General features: G+C 36.7%; 2 protein-coding genes across 20 annotated transcripts in view; both read right to left on the bottom strand.

Moving 5' to 3' along the window:
• Window positions 1-29: 29 nt before the first annotated feature.
• Window positions 30-5,569, bottom strand: pdia6 (protein disulfide isomerase family A, member 6). The gene is made up of 13 exons (XM_058755315.1): window positions 5,413-5,569; window positions 4,773-4,917; window positions 4,380-4,437; window positions 3,529-3,655; window positions 3,300-3,406; window positions 3,086-3,216; window positions 2,797-2,911; window positions 2,410-2,550; window positions 2,169-2,253; window positions 1,459-1,531; window positions 1,143-1,301; window positions 895-991; window positions 30-809 (listed from the first exon to the last, which is right to left on the bottom strand). Exons 1-13 carry the CDS (start codon window positions 5,426-5,428, stop codon window positions 741-743), a joined length of 1,323 nt encoding a protein of 440 aa, XP_058611298.1. The 5' UTR covers window positions 5,429-5,569; the 3' UTR covers window positions 30-740.
• Window positions 5,570-5,879: 310 nt separating this feature from the next.
• Window positions 5,880-17,053, bottom strand: part of otofa (otoferlin a) — a 66,013-nt gene continuing 54,839 nt past the window's right edge. For 8 of the 19 annotated variants that reach the window (XM_058755307.1, XM_058755294.1, XM_058755299.1 and 5 more), the window contains 10 exons: window positions 15,954-16,081; window positions 15,675-15,845; window positions 15,172-15,332; window positions 14,954-15,096; window positions 14,624-14,712; window positions 13,552-13,650; window positions 11,670-11,911; window positions 11,310-11,488; window positions 11,040-11,140; window positions 5,880-7,636 (listed from right to left, as the gene is read on the bottom strand). In XM_058755307.1, the coding sequence (XP_058611290.1) occupies window positions 7,450-7,636; window positions 11,040-11,140; window positions 11,310-11,488; window positions 11,670-11,911; window positions 13,552-13,650; window positions 14,624-14,712; window positions 14,954-15,096; window positions 15,172-15,332; window positions 15,675-15,845; window positions 15,954-16,081 (1,500 nt within the window). In that variant the 3' untranslated portion in view covers window positions 5,880-7,449. Of the gene's footprint in view, window positions 7,637-7,662; window positions 8,832-9,675; window positions 9,878-11,039; window positions 11,141-11,309; window positions 11,489-11,669; window positions 11,912-13,293; window positions 13,393-13,551; window positions 13,651-14,623; window positions 14,713-14,953; window positions 15,097-15,171; window positions 15,333-15,674; window positions 15,846-15,953; window positions 16,082-17,053 lie in introns of those variants that run through there. The other 11 variants (XM_058755297.1, XM_058755310.1, XM_058755309.1 and 8 more) reach the window with 5 other exon arrangements.

The raw sequence follows: 17,053 nt of genomic DNA, 5'->3' as shown, positions 1-17,053 counted from the left end.
CTGAGTAACTTGTAATAAAAAAAAGTTAGTCAATTTATTATTTGTTTTATTTTCATAACAAAAACTTTTTTTTTTTTTTTTCAAAACAGTGCTGTGTAAGAAAAATCTACACGACACCCACATTACACCCGGTCCGGCACATTAGACAAATGGGCAAACTGGGATACAGTTTGGATGACATTCTTTTCAGTAACACAATTTAAAAACCAAAAAAAAAAAGAGTCACATCAGAGGGAGAAAGTGTGAAAATGGAAATATTTTTAGGCATCTTGCATCTCAAGGAGCTGCTGAAATTACAGAAAGGCTGATTTAAATAACCACTGGTTAATCTCATAACCAGAACGCCCAGTGCCATCTGATTAAATTTAGTCAATGAAACAGATATTAGAAAGTGTTCTGTGAAGAACCTCTGTGTGACATCTGCTTACAGGAAACAAGTGTTTGATAATCACAGAGAGTCACATTCTGCTTCATCAAGCTGATTGAAAACTCCAATCAGTCACTAAATCAAAAAGTGAAGAAGGAACTTGAGGCAGAGCATAGCTCAATCGTGATGTACATACTGAAAAGCCTCATTTTTCAACTAACTTGGAGATCTTTTCTTTTAAAAAGCTGCACAACCATTTGCTTTATTTGTATCTTTTCAGAAGTCTTAAGGAAGTTTGTGTCCCAACCATCCCCTCATCCATGGGAGAGAAGACATGGGCATCATTTGGGGTCTAGAGTAGTTTAGACCAGGCTCATAACTCATCCCTCTCCAGGTCATCCAGATCCACATCGCTCAGGTCAATGTCATCCTCCATGGGCAACTGAGGAAAGGCCACAAAAAAAAAGGGGGTTTGAGAACAACAAAGTATGACATCTAGGCACCCTCAGACTGTTTTCCATACTCACCACTCCGTCTTTCCCATCCCAAGGTTCCACAGTGTTGATCTTAGGCAAAGCTCCGCCTCCCACTGTAGCAGTGGAGCCACGGCCAACAGAAAGTTCCCTGCATAAATAAAGGCATTAATAGTTTAACAACATAAAACAGGCTGACAGTTAGAAGGGCCCTTATAAACAACACCTTCAATTTACTGTATGCTAACAGTCACTGTGACGTAACTTGTTTCCCAGAAACATAAACTCCAGCCTTCTGTTACCTGAGGAATTCGTGGATACCCGTTTCACTGAATGAGCCTTTGAGCAGAGCGAACTTCATCTTGCGAGCATTAATGGCTGCCATGGCGGGATAACCAAATCCACCGATCCCAAGAGACGACTCCAGATCCATCTGTGCCCCTGCTTCAGTCCACAGCCAACTGATGAGAGAGAGAGGGAGGGAAGAGTGTGATGTGTGTGACTGTATCCCACTCTCTATTCCCTAAAGTCTCATCTCTGGCACACAAGCAGTGACATGTACTGGTGTTATTTATGGGCAGGCTGATCTCAACATGTACTCAGACTGAAAACACTGACCCCCACATCTTCTTCTTGTATTTGTCTGCCATCGTCCTCATCACCTCCAGGTAAGAGTTTCTTCCAGATGCACCTGCAAGCATAGAAAAAAATACTGTTATAGTTTGAATATTATGTACTGTTATATTTTTTATTTTTATTTTATATGTCCTCAGGTTTTAGTCATTTTTAATAAAGTATATACATAATATTCAAACTATAACAGTAATAATACTTAAATGCATCATGTTACTAATAAATTTGTATCATACACAGCAAGTTATAAACTGAAGTGATCACTTTTAATGACCACTGCATGAATTTATTTCAATTTTGGCCAATGATAATTATTTTGAAGGGTTATGGCTGGTATCTGATAAATAGCTGGTACTGAAATTATATAGTATTTTGGTGAAAAAAGAAAAAAAAAAAAGAAAAATCATTTTAAATGCAAAAAGTGAAATGAGACAGCACAACATTACACTGTATTTTTAAGTTTTTAGTCCTTTTTTAAAAATTAACTTTTAAGTGAACATTAGATGACAATAAATTAGTAAATAAGCATGCATAATTAAATATTGACCAATATATAAAATAAAAAATCTGTAACATTAGACAATAACCAATACAGTGCCACTATATTGTGCACCCTTAGTGAACCATTCTGTTTAAGAGGATCATCAAATGATAAGCAACAAGTGTCTTGTTTTATAGTTGCCATTGAAACGCACCTGTGTCTAGAATGTGGGGCAGCACAGCTATGATACACAGCTGATAGTCCTCGCAGGTTTTCTTCAAAACGTCTTCATTCAAAATCTAAAGGAAATAAAAGTCACATGAATATAAACCAACCTAAATATTTTTTTACAATGCCTATTATGTTACAAAATAAACTAATTACTACCAACAATATAAAACACTAGTTAAACAATATTCTTCTATCCTAATAAAAATAGAAGAGAAAACACTCACCTCTTGAAGTTCTGGAGGAGGGGTGTTGTCAGAGTAAAGGTCCATGGCACGAGCAATAATGTCAGCTCGGGTACGTCCTCCCTGATAGTCCTCTGGCTCCTCTCCTTTACGAAAGATCTTGATGGTGGGAAATCCTCGAATCTAACAAAACCAGCAGAAATGACAGCAAGTCCAGATGCAATTAGTGAACCCAAAAACCAGAGAAGAAAAAAATGGAACGCAGAAAAGGGAATTCTGCAAGACTAAAATAAAGAACAGCAGATATTCAGTGTCCAAAACGGATTAATATTGTTTGTTGGGATCACTAGGATATAAAATGAAACTACAGACAATATAAGAATTGTTTATATTCAAAGACATTAAATAAGTGATATACATCAGACGTACCCCATAGCGGCTTGCCAAGCCCTGGTGAACAGTAGCATCCACAGCACCCAGATTCACTTTACCCTTTGTCTGCTCTTTGACTTCTGCGGCGGCTGCCGTCCATTCCGGCTCAAGACTGGAAACATTAAAGAAAGTCAACAGGGGAAAGCCCAGCTGGCAAAGGAATTTCATTGTCTTTGAATCCATGTAAATAATTGAAGCACTTAAATAATGCATGGCGCAGCATGTCAGGTACTATTTCAGTGTAATGACAGACAGACAGGTCTTATGATGTACACGAGACACATACTTTTTGCAGTGTCCACACCAGGGGGCGAAGAACTCCACCATCCAGATATCATTGCTGTCTAGCACGTTATGGTCAAAGTTATCATCGGTCAGCTCCACCACATCCTTCTTATTGCCGGCACCTCCTCCACTCTGATCACAACAGAACCCAAAGAGTCAATAAAAATGGAAACGTAACAATATAGCAACAAAGTCATCACGGTGGGCTTCCATACCGGTTTGCCATAGTCTGAGCCTCCAGTCTTTCCACCAAGTCTGTCTTTGACCAGCGAGCGGAGAGCATTCAGAGCGGAGTCTACAATGGCCTGACTGCTACGGCCACCTAACGTGAAGAGAGAGACAGAGACAAACTCTACTTAGGAGGAGCAACAGACATTCATATCGCCATAAAATGTTTTCTTTGTGTGCATGCCAAGACGTTTTATGAAGATGCAGTACTGGTACCTTGGTAATCCTCTGGTTTGTGTTTGTTGGCTCCGAAGATCTTGATAGTTGGGAAGCCGCGGACTCCATACTGGCCTCCCAGGGAGTTGTGCTGGTCTGCATCCACTGCACCCACCTTCACAATGCCCTGTACCAGAACATAAATGGCATCAACATTCAATAATTTTTTCTCTTTTTTTTTTTTTTTAACCATTTTTTACTTTTAGATTCATCCAATTAACTGCACTGAGGCAGGCCACTTATTAAATATTTAGAAATATTCTGAACAATAAATGAAGAATTCCCATTTGGATACATATTCCATTGAACGAACATGGTTCCTTAACAACACATAGTACTTTTAAGCAATTAAAATAAATAATTAATTCTAATAATTAACAACAACTAATTAAAAACACATTTTGAAAAATCTCAATGCCCACTCAGGCTGCATTTATTTAAAATCACAGGAAAAACAGTAACACTGTGAAATATAACAATTAAATAATTTATAACAACTTACTTTTCTATATTAACACATTTTAAAATGTAATTTATTTCTGTGAATTTTCAGCAGCCATTGCTCCAGGCTTCAATGTCACATAATCCTTCAGAGATCAATATAATATGCTAATTTAGTGCTCAAGAAACATTTCTTATCATTGTCAGTAGTGTCGAATACAGTTTCTGTGGAAACTGTGATGCATTTTTTTTTTGGCGATGCAATGAATAGAAAGTTCAAAAGTGCATTATTTATTTGAAACAGAAATATTTTGTAACAAATTTATTTAGCGTCACTTTTGATCAATTTCATGCATCCTTGTAGAATAAAAGTATTAATTTCTTCAATGATTCTTAAATTCAGAATTTACCTTTAAAGCTGTGGCTGCTTTCTTCCATTCAGGAACCAAATTCTTGCAGTGACCACACCTTAAAAACAAACAAACAATAAACTGTCAGATATTGAACATTAACATCTAAACACCATCATGAAACGTATAACCACACAGGTCTAATAATGATGCTCACAACTGTATTATGCATCACATGCAAACTAAACCTATTGACATGCAAATCATGATGCAAATAAGAATAACTAAACTATGCTTTCAACAAACATTACTAAGTGTATATACTGCTTAGAAAGCAACAGATTGGGCTGATTCAGCACCAGTATTTCAGACAGTAACCTGATCTGTAACTACAAATCTAGAGATCTCTACGAGTGACACATATCCGGGTTCCACCACACTCTTCCAACTTACCAGGGGGCATAAAACTCAATCAGCCAGAGACTGTCACTCTGTATGACTTCCCTGTTAAAGTTAGAGGGGTTGAGTTCAACCACATCATCACTGGCAGAGTAGAGACCGTGGACAGAGAGCACAGTCAGAGAACACGCCAACACACCTGAGAACATAAAGAAGGAGCATCAGGTGGTTTCAATAGCTTTATTAAAAAAAACAAAAAAAACAATGCAGCATCTTTCTGTAAAAATAAGAACCATAGCATATGGTTCAAAACAAACAGGACTTTCTACTCTCGGACTCTAAGCACAAACAAGGGATGATTGCAGAATCTCAATATGAACACAAAATTAGTCTCATGCAATATGGAGATGAATTTGCTGTAATGTATAGGCCCAACCAGCACTACTCACTCTGCATGTTTAACTATACTATAATTCTACATTTATTCATTTTATGTAAACAGGAGCTTTGTAAAACACTGTTCAGTTAGTTTTACAGAATGTTTTGCTTTCCCTTTTATCAAAATAACCCGTATCCTTCACACTGCAATTCTACATGTTAACTAAAGTTGGGCTCTCCACACCTTCCACTCATTTGTGTCGATAAAACGCCACACTACAGCTCAGTTCACGATTTTTTTGTCATTATAACTCACCCAAGAACGCTCGCATGGTTGTTCTTTGTGCCTAGTGAATATCTTGTTCAGTTGTTCAGACTGTGCAGTGCTGTGTGCGCCGCGTGAACTCTCCACCTCACTCAGTGCATCACACAGCCGGTCTCCAACCAGCAGCGTAACAACACAACACAGTCGCACCGTGGCCCGCGCTGATTGGCCCGCTTCCACCCGGAGACGAGCTCAGCCAATAGGAGCTCGACGTGTAGTTCTGCGCCTCGGTGAAGTACGGTGGCTGGGAGGTACTAAAATTGTTTTATAAAAGGTACTAAAGTAATTATGTGCTATAACAAAAGTAATAGATATGATAACATAACGTTGCAATTCAATTTTATATTGTCCTGCATCCACGTGATCCATTTTAATATAAGACAAATGCATATGCATACTTGCTATTTATATAAATTAAAATGCATGCAATAATAAATTGAAACCAAGTCGCACGGTTAAAGAAATATTTTAATTTCAGCCACAATATTATAAAAATAACAATAGTGAAGAAATTATTTAAGATACATTCTTACTCAAATTAAAGTATAAAAATATATAAAAGTGTTCATCTACTAGGCACTTTAATGTCTCTGGGGTAGTTTTATTAAAACTAGCAAATTTCAACATTAAACATTGAAAAATCCAGGTCAAAAGTCTCTTTTTGTGTGACATTTCCAATCAAGCTGTAATTTTGTAAAATTACATGCAAATAGCATGACAATAGCTATTATATAACTATGAAATTTGATTTAGCAACACAATGAGGTCGACCATTTTATTCTGTTAAAATGTTTAAAATGTAATCAGTTTTAGCACAGAATATTGTCACAATACTGTGCCTAGGTTGAAATGTGGTAGATATGTTCATGACCAGTGTTGGGGGTAACGCATTACAAGTAACGCGAGTTACGTAATCATATTACTTTTTTCAAGTAACTAGTAAAGTAACGCATTACTTTTTATTTTACAAGAAAATATCTGAGTTACTTTTTCAAAAACGTAACGCAAGTTACTTTGTTTTCCCATTTATTGACTGACAAGTCTCTTGTCCCCATATTGGGAGAAATCAGAAGAACAGAGGCGTTGTGTGCGCTGTGTGAACATGATGTTTCTGTAGTTCTCAGACTAAATGTGAATGTGCATTAATTCATCCCACTCACAAAAATACAGAATCAAAATGAATTAAAACAGTGAAATGCAAATTCAGAATATGAGCAAACCTGCAATAATTAAATATGTTAAATAACACAAATATATCTAATCCCATTTTATTAACCAATGTCGTTGCTGCTGACTTTTGATGATCCAGTTCAACCATACTAATAAGCAAAAATAACTTTAGATAAACTAACAATTGTGCTTCATTGTTTTTTTTTTTGTTGCTGAAGAGTGTTGAACCTTCTTCTCCTGTGTTCTACTGTACAGACTTGAATTTACTTTTCCTTCAGCCTGCGGTTTATTCATTACACTTTTTGGTGTGAAAGGGCTTTTACATTTGCTATAAATAGAAATTCTTATATTAAAAACAATCAAGGCCTGCTCATATTTAAAAAGTAACGCAAAAGTAACACAAAAGTAATGTAACGCATTACTTTCCATAAAAGTAATTAACGTAATTAGTTACTTTTTTTAGGGAGTAACACAATATTGTAATGCATTACTTTTAAAAGTAACTTTCCCCAACACTGTTCATGACTTTCAGAAACAAATGCCTAAAATGACAGAATTTTCCTGTGATGCATGTATAGACACTATTACATTGTAATTAGACAAAATAATTAAACCAATGACAAATAAACCAATGGCAAAAGAGCTCATAGTTGAAGAAACATCCATCCCATAAAAAGCCTTTGATGGGTAAGTGTCTCTTGTCAAGTGCCAAACACCACCTTTTAATAATATTCTTAATAATTCTTAATTATATTCTTAACAGACAAATGATGTCATATTAGCAATAAATTGCATTCAATCAGCAATGCTAATGATGCCATCCGTTTCAATAACCTGCTTTGTGCTGGCACCAGGTAATTATCCAGAGATGTTGAAGATCTTCTGGATGAAAGCTGAAGGTAATGAAAAGAACAGGAGGCCCAAAAAGATCAGTCCGGTTATGCTGAGCAGAGTCACCACTGATGCCAACTTATACTGCCGCCAACACATTATGCAGGTCACCCGTATGGGACTCAACAACCACGACAGGCTGGTAGTCGGACGACTGTGTGAAAGAGAACAGGGTTATACTGCAAACTCTCTCACTCACATGCATACCCACCGTATGGAAACAATAAACATGTTCAGTGTTTTACTTCAATGAGTTCATTTTATTAAGTCTTCATACTGACAAAAATAAATAAATCAATCCATATTGCACACTTGTAAACAAGAATTAAAAATACACTCTTTTTATATAAACAAGCCAAAATCAGTGCAAACAAGTCCATGGTCAAATTTCCCATTCATTAAATAGCAAGCAAACAAGTACATACCAAGTAAATGTACACTACACAGCAAGCAAAAACAACAGTAGGAAATATAAGAAATAGCATTCTATTGTGTTGTTAAAGCTTGAAATGTCAAATGAAACATCATTCCACTACTAGTGTCTGTTTCCCTAAAGGATAAACTACATTATGTTACTGGAGTGCAGAAGATTTGTGTCATGGACTGAAAGTGCAAACATCAAGGCAAAATGCAATCAAATTACATACTGTATATATGAGGCCTGCAACCCGATCATAATATTTTTCAGATTGTAGCTACTGATGAACATGTCATCATTCTTTAGACAACCTTGCATGCTTATTGTGCTTCTAGCAGCGACATATACACATGTAGACAATAACAACAAAATCCAATCCAACGATCTGAAGCAATGCATTTATATCAACATTTGAACGAATACCAGAAATCAATCCAGTTTACTCAATTTTGTACCAAAAATAGACACTTCCCTGCTTTCCTTTTCTTCCTATGACCAATTATTCTTGAAATGTACAAACAGAAAGATGTTAATTGATCTTTTTTTGGGTTAGACATGCAAACTGATACTGAAAAAGTTATTATATTTGATACGCTTTGCTTAGAGTGCAACTATGAGGGACGGTAAACTCTTAAGATGTTGTTTAAAAATAAAAGGAGTGCTGCAAATTGTAACCTAAAATTAGAAAAGGGCCACTTCAGAGGGAAAGGTCAAATCAGAATCTCTCAAATGAACCTTTTTGACCCCCCTTTAGGCCCCGAGCAGCTTCTTGACCAGATAGCCTGGCATGCTGTAGAGAAACAGGCCCACCATGATCAGCAGCAACAGAGCCAAGACGATCTTGATGATTAGCCATTTGTAGCGGTTGCATATCAGGTAGCGGATGGCCTTCAGTGGGCTCAAAAACCACAGGAAGGTGGTGTCAGGCCGGCTGTGATTGAGGTGGTGAAGGGGTTGCAGGTGAGAGGTGGTGAGTTGAAAAGTGAAACCATGGATGATGGAGGAAGAGAGGTAATACAAATGTTAGTGGTTAGTATGATGACTGCAAAGTTGTAAAATCTCTTAAAGGCACATCATCCATTTAAAGGCATAGTTCACTCAACATGAAAATGTGTTAGTCTTTTCAAAACTGTGTGACTATTTCTTCAGTGAACACAAAAGAACATATTTTGGAGAATGTTTTTTGGCAATGCAATTAAAGTAAATGGGGTCCAAACAACATTCCCATTGTCTTCCATTGCTTTTGTGTTTCATAGAGGAATAAAAATGTCATACAGGTTTGGAACGACACAAGAGTGAGTAAATGATGACACAATTTTTCATTTTTGTGTGAACTATCCCACAGAGCTGGTGAAAATGTTTGCCTAGGACTACCGCGTATGTGCATGATACTGTAAATTTGCAGTGGATTGAGCTCAGAGCAGTACAATGACACATCAGGCAACAAAGGTAGGTTCAGAAAGCACAGTAGCAGACAATAGACTATAAATCTCATAAAATTCATAACTAATTCAAATCTTTGCCCAAACAGACAACCAGAGGCAAATGACAACCACAAAGACCTGAAGTACAACATAACACACAGATATGCTGTGAGAAAGAAATGAGATGATAGAGGAATGGCAAAATGGAAAACACTTAATCACCCACAATTCCTCTGGTCCACGTTGTAGGCCTTTAAATACAGCATGAGTAACCAAAAGACAGAAATACACTGTGAATGGCTCAAAGTGAGACAGAAAGCAGAGAAAACAGAGGCAGTGAGAGTGGGCTACCAGTGGTCTTCCCATCTCCCCTCACGCCCCTAGAAGTTTCTTGACCAGGTATCCAGGAATAGAGTAGAGGAAGAGCCCAACGAGGAGGAGGAGGAGCAGCAGAGCCAGAGCCTTCAGGATCAGCCAGCGGTAGTTGTGCCAAATGAAGTATCGTATGGACTTCAGAGGGTTCATGAACCACATTAGACTGGTGTCTGGACGACTTTTTCCAAAACAGGAATGGGGGTTGGAATGAAGGAAATGAACAGGAAAGGGTAGGCGGAGGAAAGGGCAGTCACAGAAGGAAGGAAGGATGTGAAAAAGGAGAGTGGGAGTATTAGAAAGGGAAGTTAACAGTTTCAGAGGGGCATTCTTCACTGGAGAGAACGCTTCTGACTTAAGCCCACTTCATGTGCCAGTGTTTGTGCCATACCTGTAATTATCTACAGTATTTATATGAGACTCTTTATGTCTCCTTTCTATAGCTGTATAATTAGCACATCCTCATCAGTTAGACTGTATGCCCGAAATACTCCATGCATGCTGAATACTATGGAAGCCTGTTTCTGCCTCAGAGTAAAAAGAAAAGGGTAATTGTGAATTTATTTCTTTATTATTGCAACTTTATATCTCACAATGTTACTTAATAAACATTGTAATTTTATACACTGCCATGGGGTCACTAAACTTTTTTCAAGAAATTAATATTTTAATTCAGTGTGGATTCATTAAATTAATAAAAAGTGACAGTAAAGACACGTATAACGTTACAAAGTAATTCTTTTAATTCGTTTTGAGCTTTTATTCAAACAATCCTAAAAATGTATCACAGATTCCACAACATAAATGGTTTTCAGCATTGATAATAAAATAAATGTTTTTTTAAGTGCCAAATCAGCATATTAGAATGATTTCTTAAGGATCCTGTGACACTGAAGACTGGAGTAATAACTGCTGAAAATTCAGCTTTGCATCACAGGAATAAATTACATTTTAAAATATGTTAAAATAGAAAACTGTTATTTTAAATTGTAATATTATTTCACAACATTACTGTTTTCACTGTATTTTGGATTAAATAAACATAACCTCGGTGAGCATAAGATACTTCTTTCAAAAACATAAAAAAAAAAATAAATTACTGACCCCAAACAATTAAATGGTGATGAACCTGCACGCAACTTTATTTCTTATTTTCTCACAATCTCACAATTACCTTTTCATTTTTCACACTTAAGGCAGAAACGGGCTTTCATAGTCTACCCTGCAGTATATGAAATACTGCATATTTATTCCCACACTAAAACTACATCATTACTCAGATGTGCTATGCACCATGAGAGTGGAAGCAAATGTGTATATACATGAGTGGCTTTATGTCTTACTTTGGTTTCTCAAGTGGCTCAGGTTCATTCCGCCCAAGGCCGACTGGATTTTTCTCCGCCTCCTCCGCTGTCAATAGATGGAGCTCTGCCTCCACTTTCCCCTGCAAGCACAACATGGTTAGAATGTTAATGAGGTAATCTTATGCAATCTTTTCAATACACCACATGCTGGCAAATTACAAAGCAAATGTAAAATAACATTTGAGTAATCATTGTACCTGGTAATGAAATGGCTGTTTTAGTATTTTTCTTTTTATTATATTTACTCACTGTGAGCTCAAATTCATCATTCTCATCCCGGGCCACAAATGGCCACCAGCCCTTCACTCTTTTCTGTTTAAAGATGGAGATGGTTGGCAGCTCGTGCTCTTTGAGAACCATGCCGAGAGAGCACTGCTTAGCTGTTTTTGCCCCACGGGGAAACTTATTCAAGTCCAGCTCAATGGCACCTGCGAAAATAAACAGAGCATTAAAAATGATTTTATATTGGAATTAAACACATTAACTTTAAACTGAGCATTAATTACAAAAATGTGTACATGAGTTATCTTGAGTACACGACTTGCATACAGAAAGTCATAAATATCTAATAATTAAGTCTTTTTTTGTATTTCTGAATTGTGAACATACCCAGGAAGTCATCTGCGGAGAAATGATCAGCATCCCATACTTGAAGGGTGAGTCGAGCAGGAATCTTGTACTCGGTCTCATCCCAGGAAAACATGGATTCCTTCTTAGAGATGACTATCTTCTCCTCAGCCATGAGATAGTCAAAAGGGAAGACAAAGCGCCAGTTGAAGTTTCCTTCCCCAGTTAGAGAGTGATAATGCACGTCTGTGTCCTGTTTATCCTCCTGCTGTCCTTTTAGCCAGCTGAGCAGGGAGATGATTTTCAATTGTTAAAAGCAACACGATTTTAATATTCATACAAAAAAATATACCAGCATCGGTGATTTCTTGTGATAGTCGCATGACAAAACATGCACAAATGTTCTGAACAAAAAGTGCATTTATATACTTGTATAATGTGTGAAATGTATGTACAAAAATACTGAATAGACAACATGCATAAAATAGTATTTAGACATATCTACTCCAATACTGCCTCAGAAAACTGGGGAAAAAATTAAATAATCCAAATTCTACCCCATGGTCATTGCAGTTACACTAGGTGTTATTAAACATTGTAATGAGGTCCAAATGATTATATTTGTTTAATAAAGCACAAAGAATATGTAGATGGTTAATTCACGACTTAGAAGAGTTATGTGCTTGTTACTTTTTGATAATATCATTTGAAAGAGTGCATACAAATCACAGATACACTCTCTGAAAAGAAAAAAGAAAAAGGGATGCCTGACCTGACAAAAGGACTAGTTCACCCAAAACATTTTTGGTAAAAATGTATACACCCACAGGTCTTCCAAACATTTTATTTGCTTCTTACAAACACACAGTTTTTCACTTCAGAAGATGTTAACTGATGGACTGGAGTTGTGTGGATTACTTGTGAGTTAATAAGGTGTTTTTATCAGCTGTATGACTCTCATTCTAACGGGATCCTTTAGTGATCAAGTGAAATAATGCTAAATTTCTCCAAATCTATTCTGACGAAGAAAATAAATCTTGGATGAAAATGCACATCTTGGATGACTTGATGGCAAATGTTAATATATTTGTGAACTATTCCTTTCATTTGTGAGGCATCGATCTGCAGAGCTTCTAGAAAGCCCTTTGAGCTTTCTCTTTGAGCTCCTTCACAGCCAAAGTAAAGTATTATGTATTTATCTGAACCATTAGTTGCCAACTATACGAATCCAATACATGCATAATTGTATTTGTAACTTTAAAAAATAGACAGATTAAGTTCTCGAGACATGTTGTTATACATATGTCACAGTCAGTTTACAAAAGTTGATTTTGGCATGCAAACAGACATATCTTATGCTTTCATGCAGTATTTGATGAAGACATCTCAGTCCCCAAGACAAACTAAACAAAAATGGCTCTATAAACCAAGACCATACCAGTTATTATATATTTATGAGGAATACAATTTTACAGCCAATTGAATTCATTTGAAATAATATTATACAAAGAGTTTAGGAGGTGATAACTAGAAAGCAGCATCTTTTTGAATGATATGGTCCCGTTTAACTTGAATCTGTATGGAGGGTGGTATTTGTTTAGGGCAGGTGCAGATTTCTGCAGGCGGTGAGCAGAGCATTCAAGCCATGCGATCGTATCGTCTTTACCCCCTGACATAGATGTCAGACATCTTCTCTCCTGTCATGAAAGCATCGTCCTCTAGAACTACGTCATCAGTGTTCCAAATAATAACACGAAGCTCAAAGCTAGATAACAGCACAGCAATGACGTGGGGGGCAGGGAGGAGGGATAGACAAAATAACACCAAACGCAACAACACAGACGAACAACAAAAGGAAACAGAAACAAACAAACAAAGGTAACCGATTAAACCACACACTATTCACACATCTGCCCATACCTACCCCCTCACAAAAATGTCACTGGACTTTTCCCCTGTGAAGTAATCATCGTCTTCCAGAATTACCTCGTCAGTATTCCATATTATCACCCTGAGCTCATATCTGGGAGATGAAAAAAATGGGATCATCATCTCACACTGTAAAAAGTGTTTTAACCAAAAAATGGTAATATCTAAACTGCATTAGCTGGTTAGAGTTAAAAGACAAATATTATTTAAGACTATGATATTTTATTATTATAAAAAAATATTTAAGACTATTAACATCTATCCTTTTTACTTTCTGAATGCATGTTCCTGTTTTTTGTCTTTAAATTGTCTTTGTAGGAGTCAATAAGGTGCAACAGCACATCTTGACTTTTTGCAGCGAATTAATATCTCAGACTAAAGTAGGACAGTTTCACAGTACATGCCTCATTAAAAACTGGCAGATTCTTTAGATGATTAACATGAAAAAATAAGGGCAGATGAGAGGCGTGAAGCTGGCAGAGTAAGTATGAGAAGAAAAAGAACAAGGAGGAAAATCAAAGTTATCTACAACTTTTGGTGAAAGAATGTGTCATCTAAACTGTTTCCTTGTATCTAAACTGTAGCGGAATCACAGTAGCATCACTGTAGTTACTGTAAACGCAGTTAAAATCATTATAGTAAACAATTATGAAAATTTAAGTGAGATAAAAAGACATTCTGTAGTTTGGCAATTCACCATTCACAGCCAGTTCTTTCATCCAAAGCTTTTAAGTCAGCCAAAGAATATTAATTGCACAAGCAGTCCAGAAAACAAAGCAATCTGTTCCTTGCTTAAGGGTGTAATGATCTAAGAGTGAGTATGTGATCTCAGCATGACTTCCTATTTTTTGTCTAAACCTCTTCAAGGCTACACTCACTGATGCACAAATCAAAATGACATTTTGTTCCATGTACCTAAAGCCTTTAAGGAAAAATATGTAAACATTAAGGCAACATTATGTACAAATAAAACATTAATACCTTAACTGCAACAAACTCTTTGAATATAAACGAGTGTGAATTAAGGAAAAGCAACAAAAGTCGAGACTCTGAATAGAATCATCTACCTCTTTGGTTTACGTGGTGATATGTCAATGGCTGGTCCTGGTGCTGGTACATCCATAGGAAACATGTCCACCCACATTTCAATCCTTCCCTGTGAGATTGTGAAAATTCGAGGAGCTGATAGTTACATTACATTTTTTCTTTTAAAATACTCATTTATGTTCCCTCATTTAACATGCATAAATAAACTGCATCTGCTAAAGTTGATGCAGATGTTTATTCTTGCTCTGAATTGCGTTAGCAATGACGTTAAACTCATCAAGGTCTCTTAGTGAACATTCGAGTATGTACTTGGTAAACTTAGTAGTATCTTGTTGCAGACCCTTGCGTACCTGCTCTATGCCTGGCTTGTCTGGGTTGAGGAGGGGCCTGGTCTCCACATGCTCAGGGATGAGTTTGCAACCAACACGTGGGATCTCCTCCCAATGCCTAAGAACTGTAAGAGCCAAGTGTTCTTCTGTCTGCTTCTTCAGACCTGCAAGCCAAACGATACTGATGTCTTTTCATATATGATCAGAGAAAAACATTATAAACTCTGTAAATGTCTCACCACTCTCATCCTCAATTTCTGTTGACCCAAGAAAGATGCGGTTTCCAACTTTGACCTTCCCACCAGGTCCATAGTGGGGTCCGTCCAATTTACCTTCTTTGCACAACTTAACAAGGATCTGAGTTGGCTTCTGAGGGTCACGCCATGCATTGTAACCATGGCTGGATGTTTCATAGTGAAACAAAAAAAAAAACAGGACTGTTAGTTTAACACATTAATTATAAAGACTTGATGTCTGCCTTGGACAGATCAAGAAACTCAACTGAATGGATTATGCTGGTTATGACTGCTCTATTATTATAATCAAATTTTTAAATGTTGATATATGCAATTAATTGTGATTCAGTTTATGAATTGTTACATCATGTAAAATGTATTGATTGACATCCCCATAAATAAAATACTTCAACATGTTGTTCTATAGTTGTTCTATAAAGATTTGAGAGGTTCATGCGTTCAATGTGTTGATAACTTATAGAAAGTACAAGAAAGAAAGTACTCACACAGAGTAGTTAGATGCAATGCCACATGTGGCTCTGTGTTTGCTGTAGTATCGGTTCTCCAAATCGATCTTAGTCTCACCAATCAGGTCATCAGTTCCCACCAAATCCCAGTCATATACTGCAACCGTCAGCATGGACTCCATTGGGAATGTAGCCTCTATGTCGAACGACCTTAAGGACAGGAAAGAGAGGAGAGTATGCTTTCAAGAAATTATTTTCTTGTTTGAACTTTAACCAATTTATTGGTTTGGTTGGTTTACAATAGTATAGCGTACTTACTTTCCAAAGACAGGATTTAGCTGCTTGGATATGTAGCTCTCCTTGTCCCGAATCTCTGACTTTCCCAATCGAATGACTATATAAGGGTCTGCTTTACCATTTATATCCGCAGGATGCAGGTCTGTGGCCTGAGAAGAGAGCAGTGTTGGGTAAGTTACTTTAAAAAAGTTATCCACTACAAATTACTAATTACTTCTTTAAAATTGTAATTTGATTACATTACTGATTACTGCATTTAAAAAGTAATCAGATTACTAATTACTTTACTTTCAAGTTACTTTCAGGTTTACTTTTCAAGTTATCAAATCTAAAAAAGACTACAAAGAGAAACTCATAGTTCTTTCATTAATTTAATATTGACTGGAAAAAAAACGTAAGTATTATTTTTATAGCCTACACTCCCAATATCAACAAAACTTTTTTTTTTTCTTTGTAAAATAAAGAAAACAAATTGGGTGGGCTTTCTGCATTCTCAGTCTCTGCGAATATCTTCCTGAAACCAGTCACTAAAATGAACGAAAATGACATGAGAAATCTAAAGAAAGCTTGAAGTGTCTATTATTAAATGAAGTCAGTCAAGTCGAAAACAAATATTCTCTGATAAAATAATCCGTATGAAACCAACGCGAGGCACAGTCTCTCCCTTCTGAGCTCACCTATATCACACCCACGCACATCGCGCGCTATAAGATCATCATCCACGCGAAACCAGGCTTGAGACGTGCGGACATGTAAATGTCCACATCACCTCCGTATACAAAGAAAGATTCAAGTTCATCTTGGCTACTTTTTTGGAAGACGATGTGCTTTGAGGAATAAGCCTTGAATTGTGATGCCGACGTGGCTTAATGCAGCGGATGATCTCATTCTGATGAGTCATTTATTATATTCACTTGTTGAACTTTTCCCAAACTATAATGCCAGACTAAAATATGTCGAGTGCAACATTTTGAAATATGATTCATACGAATTGAAATACGACCTTTCCTTGCATCTAAATGTTGTAGGACTGGCCTGCATTTTAGCTCACATTGTCCAGTGATTTATTAAAGGGCATACTGACCCGCAAAACATGATTTTTTTAGTTTTTATGATTTTTT

This window comes from Onychostoma macrolepis, chromosome 20 (assembly GCF_012432095.1).
Source record: "Onychostoma macrolepis isolate SWU-2019 chromosome 20, ASM1243209v1, whole genome shotgun sequence".
Lineage (NCBI taxonomy): Eukaryota > Metazoa > Chordata > Actinopteri > Cypriniformes > Cyprinidae > Onychostoma > Onychostoma macrolepis.
The sequence above is the reverse complement of the archived record's forward strand: the minus strand, read 5'-3'. Positions and strand labels throughout refer to the sequence as shown.

What these genes read in the sequence shown, in the direction of transcription:
- pdia6 (XM_058755315.1), bottom strand. An exon ending in AAGCAGCCACAGCTTTAAAG is followed by an intron (nt 3,656 to 4,379) that starts GTAAATTCTGAA and finishes GTTCTGGTACAG; the next exon opens with GGCATTGTGAAGGTGGGTGC. An exon ending in TGGTGTGGACACTGCAAAAA is followed by an intron (nt 2,912 to 3,085) that starts GTATGTGTCTCG and finishes TAATGTTTCCAG; the next exon opens with TCTTGAGCCGGAATGGACGG.